The sequence below is a fragment of the Saccostrea cucullata genome, unplaced genomic scaffold (genome assembly GCF_032062105.1).
Source record: "Saccostrea cucullata isolate Sc308-1 unplaced genomic scaffold, CSIRO_AGI_Scuc_v1 ctg1589, whole genome shotgun sequence".
Lineage (NCBI taxonomy): Eukaryota > Metazoa > Mollusca > Bivalvia > Ostreida > Ostreidae > Saccostrea > Saccostrea cuccullata.
In genome coordinates, this window is record NW_026920855.1 from 26,929 (window position 1) to 36,087 (window position 9,159).

Sequence of the window (9,159 nt, forward strand, 5' to 3'; positions counted from 1 at the left end):
GGCTGAAACAAAAGTATCCATATCTTTCTTGTTTTTCGACAAAATCCTTTGAAATTTTGAACATATTCATACACTATAAAGGTCTACAGCATGACATAAAAGAATTATCATGAAAACATGCGCATGCACGTGTGCTTCAATCTGATTGGCTGAAACTTTAAATGTCTGTAACTTTCTAAGTTCTCAACGAAACGGGATGAAATTCAGAATATGAATAGGTATAATTGATTCCTACATTATGCTTCTAGATTTGCAGAACAAAGGTCATTTTGCGCGCACGTGCTTGCAAGAGCGCGCACGTGCAACACGAGAAATGATCAATATAATTGATATAGACGTATTTTTTAAAATTTTTTGATGAAATGCTTTGAAACTCATAATATAAAGATATATTGGTAGCGTAGACAATATGACATGGTCAAAATAGCAAGATCTCACGCGCATGCACATGCGCTTTGCTCTGATTGGCTGAAACTAAAGTCTCAATATCTTTCTTGTTTTTTGACAAAATCCTTTGAAATTTTTAACATAGCATGCATTAGGATATCCTACAGCATGATATATAGCAATTAATATGAAACACGTGCATGCACGTGCGCTGCAATCTGATTGGCTAAAACTTTAAATAGCTATAACTCCCTTGGTTTTCAACTAAACAGGACGAAATTTGGAACATAGATAGATATATGGACTTCTACAAGAAGGTATGCTCAACATGCACATGTATACACGTGCGCGAACGTGTGCTGCAATCTGATTGGCTTAAACTTTAAACAGCTATAACTCTCTTGGTTTTCAAACAAACGGGGTGGGATTTAAAACATAGATAGATGTAATGGACTTCTACAAGAAGGTATGGCACCATGCTCATGTGTGCACGTGCGTGCACGTGAAATGAATAAAATCAAAAATACACTTGAATAAACATATTTTTTAAATACTTTTGGATTGAATACTTTTAAATTTAGTATATAAAAATATAAGATTGTGTAGACAAGATGATATGATCATTACGCACATGCATTCACATGCGCACGCGTGCAATGCTAAAATTAAAATGAACTTGGTAAATTTCTGGGTAAACATTGTCAAAGTCTCAAATGCAGAGAGTTTGTCTTATTTAATGAAGCTTACAGGGAATATGGCACCAAAAGGGAGTTGGGGAGCGTTTGGGGAACATCTGTAACGGTCCCCGTTACAATTAGCACTAGTTGTATGTTAAGATCACATATAAAATATGTAATCATTTTTGGGTTTTTTAATTAATATGTGGGCCCCCCTTCCAGAAAAAAAACTTTAATTTTTCGAAAATATGAGATTTTCCCATTAATCACACCCATATTTTGCTTTATGCATGTAATTAGATTGTTTTTTTTATCAAGAAATTGGCTGTGTAAGGTATAATAAAAATTTAAGAGTTTATAAACAACAGGGTTTCCATCTTTGAGACATAATAACAAGGCAATAATAGAATTATCTTTCATATTTTTACTAGCACTTTTTCAGGGAGAATATCTACTAGTCTCTTTAATCTAAAACTCATCCTTAAGTATGTTATGTGCAGTAATCAGACAATTTATTACATATATATGTCCACTGGCAGCAAAAGAGGACGTTTTGATGTACTCCAGACTGTTTTGCTTAATCTGATTAGTCAACTGTACAAAATGAACAACTTTCAACAAATCAGTTGAAAGAAAATGAAGTGATACATGTAACAGTAAAAACTTTATCTCTGAGGAAAAAAAAATTGTGCATCTGATAAATAAGTTGTCTGTTAATTACGAGTACATGACTGTATGGATGTGATCAACAGGGAAATATATTTCTTCATTGGAGAAATAGAAAATGAACAATGAGCAATGTCATTTATGTATTTAGTAAAAAAAATTTATCCCAGCAAAAATATTACTGATTTAAATATTTAATTTAGGGTGTTGATTGCATTTTTTTCGTACAGTAATATTTTTTACTTGACAGATATATTTTGTACAAGTTGGATTTCATTTAGTACAGAATCAATTCAGAAAGAATTCTCTTTCAGTTTGTTAGATATTTGGCCTACATTTTCTTTAGATTGATTGAACTATAAAAAGTAGGACTGATATGATACAGTATAAGCAGAAGCTTTTGCAAGGGTTTTGAGATTGCTAAAATTGAATATTTCTAGCAATTCATTCCATATGGATTGTTATAAATATCTTTCTTAATTGACATAGAAAATCATTAAAATTACTTCTCGCTTAAACATACACCAATTTTATGGTAAAGTTGCTTAATTTGTGTCTCATGTGCTATTTTGATACAGTAACAACATGAACAAGGTTTTATGATCATAATTTTCTTATAAGATGTGATATCATCATGAAACTTGAAGTGCATGATTATAAAATGTTATTCTTTGCTATGACAAGGAAAGAAATTTAATTAAGCAAAGAGAAACAAAACTGGTTTCCCTGTCTACTACTTTTTGGGACAACCCTTGTGTAGTGACACAGTCTAGTCATGAATCTTACACTATAATTTCCTTCATAGAATGAATTCATTTGTTAAAAAACTAATGTATGACTGCTGACTTGCTTATTTCAAAGATGTGTCATTATAAAGCCTGTTTAAAAAGATGTTGATATTATTGTCACAGGGAGAAGAGAAAGGTAAAATTAAAGAAAGAGAAACGAAAAAGAGACGGTGAAAGAAAACACAAAGAGAAGAATAACAGCGATGATGATGAACAGGAAAGAAGGAGAAAAAGGTGGAAAAAAATCGTCATCTCGAACAAAAAAAACAAAAAACAAATGAAATGAACAGAAACAAACTCCTGAAATTTGCAAAACTTGTTGATTTGGTCAGATTTGCAGTCAAAATGTAATCATTGTAAACAATACTCTGTACAAGCCAATTTTCATGTCTGACAAAAAATTATCTATTAACTAAAAATAAATATTATTATGACTCATTATTTTTTACCAAGAGTAGCTTGCAGGGCCACACTCAATTGTATTAAAATGTTTCGTTATATATGTATAGCCGACTCGTGTAAAATCAGACATAAACTGTTCAAAAGTATTGTTAATGTTTTGAAAGAACATCATATAAATTTCAATCTTTCAGTTTTTCTTCATGGGAATCAACAAATGACATACAGAATTTTAGACATGTATCCAAGTGTAGTCTATACCGTATAGCGGGTTATTTTAGCGGGGTGCTATTTTTGGCTTATTTTGACATTTTAATTATATTCCGCTAAAATTTTAATCACTAAAATAGTCAGTTCTCTTTTTACTGTCCATCTGCAAAGAACTGAAACTTTGCATCTGCTAAAATAAATTATGCCAAAATTATTGGCATACCTTTGAGCAGAATAAACGCCAAATTTTACACCCACCAAGAAAACCCGCTATACGGTTTGTGTCAAAAGTTTTATTGAAATCAAAACAAAAACGTAAGGAGGAGAAGCATTTACCGCAAACAGTCTGACAGATTGAGTCAACAGACAGCCAAGACAGAAGACAGATAATAACTATTGCATAAGCTCTTCTAGTCCCTGACCAGTAGTGTAAACAAGTGTTGATGTAAATGGATAATTTTCAATGACTGGTTCTGTAGCTCTGTATAAATTTTTCTTTTCCAAAGTCTATCAGTCATGATGGCCCTCTGTGTTGGATATTTTGTTTATGGAGATTTATTGTAGAAAATTTTTGTGTGTTCAGGTAACACAATACATCTGATTATTTCTGCTAAAATTGTTACTTTGATTTTCTCTTTACAGAAAAAAACGGGAGAAGTTAAAAAGAAAGAAACACAAACGTAGGAGGGTAGAGGATCAGGACTCAAGTGAAGAAGGACACAGCAAGAAGAGGGTGAAAACATTAAAACATAAACTGAGGCCAAAGCAGTCAGAGCAAAGTGAAAATAATAAGTAAAGAGGCAGAAAGACAGAGGCAGGCCAAAGGAAACGGAAAAATATAACGTACAGAAGAAGTCAGGATGGAATGTTAGTGTATGTGCACTTGTACACAATCTGTTTCAAAGAGGAGGAAACAAATGCCTGTATGTGCAAGAGTTTTATGGTGAACTTTGTAGGTGAATGAACAAGTTAAAGCTCTAGAGCTGGTTCATTAGAGCTGGTTCATTTAAAAGAAAGTGAAATTTTACTTTTATTTTATATTTTTTCAATAAGATTTTAATTAGATAAATAAACATGGCTTAAAAAACCAACTTTGCATGAGTTTTTAGCTCACCTGAGCCGAAGGCTCAAGTGAGCTTTTCTGATCAAAATTTGTCCGTTGTCTGTCGTTGTTGTAAACTTTTCACATTTTCATCTTCTTCTCAAGAACCACTGGGCCAATTTCAACCAAACTTGGCACAAAGTATCCTTGGGTGAAGGGAATTCAAGTTTGTTCAAATGAAGGGCCACGCCCTTTTCCAAGGGGAGATAATCATGAATTTGTTAAAAATTAATGGCATTTTTAAAAAATCTTCTTCTCCAGAACCGCTGGGCCAGGAAAGATGAAACTCATGTGGAAGCATCCTCAGGTAGTGTAGATTCAAGTTTGTTCAAATCATGACCCCCGGGGCAAGGATGGGGCCAAAATGGCCGACCCAATTTTTACATAGGAATATATATGAAAAATCTTTAAAAATCTTCTTCTCAAGAACCACTGGGCTAGGAAAGATGAAACTCATGTGGAATCATCCTCAGGTAGTGTAGATTCAAGTTTGTTCAAATCATGACCCCCGGGGCAAGGGTGGGGCCAAAATGGCCGACCCAAGTTTTACATAGGAATATATAGGAAAAATCTTTAAAAATCTTCTTCTCCAGAACCACTGGGCCAGGAAAGATGAAACTCATGTGGAATCATCCTCAGGTAGTGTAGATTCATGTTTGTTCAAATCATGACCCCCGGGGCAAGGATGGGGCCAAAATGGCTGACCCTAGTTTTACATAGGAATATATAAGAAAAATCTTTAAAAATCTTTTTCTCAAGAACCACCAGGACAGGAAAGATGAAACTCATGTGGAATCATCCTCAGGTAGTGTAGATTCAAGTTTGTTCAAATCATGACCCGTGGGGCAAGGGTGGGGCCAAAATGGCCGACCCAAGTTTTACATAGGAATATATAGGAAAAATCTTTAAAAATCCTTCTCAATTACCACTGGGCCAGGAAAGATGAAACTGATAGGGAAGCCATCCTCAGGTAGTGTAGACTCAAGTTTTTTTCAAATCATGACCCCCGGCCCTGGGGATAGGGTGGGGCCAAAATGGCCGACCCAAGTTTTACATAGGGATATATAGGGAAACCTTTTAAAATCTTCTTTTCAAGTACTTCAAAGCTATGATTAGTGATACCCGGGGTATTTATATGGAATCATCCTCAGGTAGTGTAGATTCTAGTTTGTTCAAATGATGAACGCCTGGAAGGGGGGGCGGGGAGTATATTCAAGCCCGATGTGCTCAGGTGAGCGCTGTGGCCCCTGGGCCTCTTGTTTGTTAATCTCTATTTAGTGCAAATCAAATGTTGGAGGTTTGTAGAAATCACCTTGTCTGTTTATCTGTCTGCAAATCTGTCCATCCTTGTAATCATATGGGTAAGGACACTTTGATGGAGTAATATTGAAAGCTCATAGTCATACTTAACACAAAGATTGCTAATGAATTCGGGATCTAAATCTTCACTTGAGTAAAGGTCATCTGGATAAAGAAAAAAATATTTCTGCTCTTATGCTGTTTTTCCTGAAAAAATATTGGAGCATAAACACAGCACAAAAATTGATTTTAGTCTAAGAGTATGTCTTGACCTTGACTCAAGGTTATTTGGTCAAGTTAACTGGTTTATCTTATAATGAGGAAACATTTAGATACTAATACCTTTTAAAATAGCAAAATGATTTTCTATGAACAAGGGATGTGTCCAGACTTTGATTCAAGGTTATTATTGTAGGTTGCTGGCTCAAAAGTTCATAAATCTCCATGAAGAAAAGTTTATACATAAAAAAGAATTAACAAACATTGATTTTGACCTTGGGATATGTCATGCTCTTTATACAGTAAAACTCGTATAATACAAACAGAGATATTGCGAATTCACGGATATAGTAAAGTTGTCTTGGATGCCCAACTACACAAATTTAACAAATTCCTGATACTGATATATTGAATTACGGATATAGCGAAGTAATTTTCCAGGTCCTAGTGACTTCGTTATAAGCGAGTTTTACTGTAAAAATGTTTTCCCATCAAGTTTAAGGTCCGAGGCCAAAAAAAAAATAAATAAAAGAAGATGGGGGTTTAAGGCGGACGAAGTGTCTGTATTGTGACAAATATGAAGTGAAAAACTAAATATCAATTACTAGTATATCCAAATTTTCTTTGATAGTTCATCTAACATTAAAGTATACTTAATAAAAAAATCTCTATCATTTACAAAAATCTCACAAAGACTGAAATTATTTGCCTATGAAGAAGCATACACATACTTAAAAGAACAAAAAAGATCATTTTTTCATACTTGAACAATTTTTTTCAATATGAGTGGGTCTTCTCTCCAATTTTTGGAAAAAATAACCATAAAAGTTTGAAATAAAATATACATTTTTTTGGTTTACAAAAACATGGAGCAAACACCCACTATTCTTTAAAAGTACACTTTTACTACATAACATTTGCATTTTTCCGAGAAATACTCCAAGACCGTTAAGTCAAGGGTCATATCACAAACATGTATGATTTAAATTCCATTTCATCATTTTTCCGAGAAATACTTCAAGGCCGTTAAGTCAACGGTCATATCACAAATATGATTTAAATGCCATTTCATCTTGAGGCATGTAGCTATACAGTGTATATCATGTCTGTCTTCCGTCCTTCCATCACATTTTGGGTTTAGCTCAGCTCAAAGCTGAGTTTCAAAGAAAGTATCCAAGATATTTTCATCCAACCTCACATGCTGATAGATATTGATGAGAGCTATGCAAATGAGAGCTATCAACGTTTTTTACTTTTCCTTTGACCTTGACCTTACTTTTCATAAATTAGTGTGTAGCTCAGTTTTAAACATACCATTCAAGACGGTGTCTTCAAACTTTAAATGTTGATACATTCTGATGAGAGCTATTCAACCGCATCACCATTTTTTACGTTGACCTTTCCTTTGACCTTGACTACACTTTTCTTAAATTAGTATTTAGCTTAATTTTAAAGAAACCTCCAAGATATTTTTATTAAACTTTATATGCTGATAAATACTGATGAGAACTATGCAACTGCATCAACATTTTTGACATTGATCTTTCCTTTGACCTTGACCACACTTTTCTTCTTAAATTAGTGTTTAGTTAAGTTTTAAAGAAACCATCCAAGATATTTTTATCAAACTTCGAATGTTGATACATTCTGATGAGAGCTTTTCAACTGTATCACAATTTAAATTTCTGACTACACTTTTCTTAAATTAGTATTTAGTTCAGTTTAAAAGAAATCATCCAAGATATACTGATGAAAGCTATTCAACTGCATCAACTTTTTTTTTACATTAACCGTTACTTTTACCTTGACTTCGCTTTTCTTAAATTAGTGGTTGGCTCAGTTTAAAGGAAATCATACAAGATATTTTTTCATCTAACTTCATACGTTGATACAACTTTTCAACTGCATCAATATTTTTTTTACCTTGGCCTTTCCTTTGACTTTGACCTCACTTTTCTGAAATTAGTGTAAAACTTCATCTGCTGATACATACTGATGTAAGCAATTCAACTGCATCACTATTCAAGATATTCTGATCAAATTTCATATACTAATACAAATACAAATTTTCATATTGCATTACTAATATTCCCTTGGCATGGCATTCATGTCCTATGGACATAGTTCTTGTTATTGCTAGAGTTAGAATCGCAAGTATACCATTTTATATTTTCATAAAAGAATAATTTTTTCCGAGATTTTTTTTTCTTTTAGAAAAGGTTTGTTTCTCATAAATTTATAAACTTCAATAATGAGAACTTAATTTAAATACTCAATTCACAAACTGAATATGATATTTTAATATCTGAAGCTATAGGCATTCTGCACGCCTTGTTCCCCTATCTTCTTTGGTCATAGCTTTCAAATGTAGCAAAAGATTGCTTATGACTTGAATGAGTTATAATGACATTTCACTCAAGATTTCTTATAATAATTTCTTAATCACTTTTTGAAAAGGATGTATAATTCCTTTCCTGACCATACATTGTTATGGAGAAAAATTAAGCTTTAACTTAAAGATTGCTTATGACGTTAAAACGTTTTGTGACCTTCACATCTGAGCAAATTCGAGGTCACTGGCAGAAGAACAGTACAACATTTCTCATTTAATCCATAATTCTCTTATATGCAAGAATGGAATTGTTGATGAACTTCATGTCTAGTCTATAACCTTTTCATAGAAGTTATTGAAAGTTCAATTTTCACACAAATTATAGTAAATATATTTCCATTTCTAATTTTTTTCTGTGATACTGAGTAACTCTTTAAAGTTAGCGTAGTTAATTTCTTGATAATTTTACCGGAATGTAAATTAGACAGGTCGATAGGTCAGGGGCTAAGGAGGCCTAATATGCATGCAAATCTCGTGCGCGTCTGTCTCTGTGTCTGACGCTAAGGAGGCCGAGATATGCATGTAAATCTCGTGCGGCTGCCTTTATGTTTGATGTCACTGGCCGAGGGCTATTGAAATTGGCATGGAGTCCTCGTGTAATTTAAATCTATGTCTACATTTTTAAAATCTAAATCTACAATTTTATTTCACAATGAAATGGAAATATAAGGAATCACTGTCTATAGTATGCCAGGGACATCAACGGTAGTGGGGAACATGGGATAATTTATGCATAACGAGGTTCATTTTTTAAACTATGGAAAAATTGGCAAGTTCAAGGTTATACTTTCAGGAAAATGTATATGGCACATAAAAATTGCAGTAAGAGTAGCACAAGGGTAGGATTTAATTTTCGTAAGCTTGATCACAGTAATGTCAGTTTACATTTCCACAAACACGACCGATTTCTTGATACATGCGTCTGACGATTGAACTATGATATAGCCTTTCCTATCTGTCTTTCATCATGTATGAAAATCATTTGGATCTTCACATTAACGACGAAAAGAAGTTCACTAA

At 33.4% G+C, this 9,159-nt stretch overlaps 1 protein-coding gene across 1 annotated transcript in view; it reads left to right on the plus strand.

Annotated features, from left to right (window-relative positions):
- Nucleotides 1-4,218, plus strand: part of LOC134258513 (uncharacterized protein NKAPD1-like) — a 29,527-nt gene extending 25,309 nt beyond the window's left edge. Inside the window, exons 5-6 of the mRNA XM_062741076.1 lie at nt 2,642-2,752; nt 3,770-4,218. Coding sequence (XP_062597060.1) covers nt 2,642-2,752; nt 3,770-3,923 — 265 coding nt within the window. The 3' untranslated portion in view covers nt 3,924-4,218. The remainder of the gene's footprint in view (nt 1-2,641; nt 2,753-3,769) is intronic.
- The last annotated feature ends 4,941 nt before the right edge of the window (nt 4,219-9,159 follow it).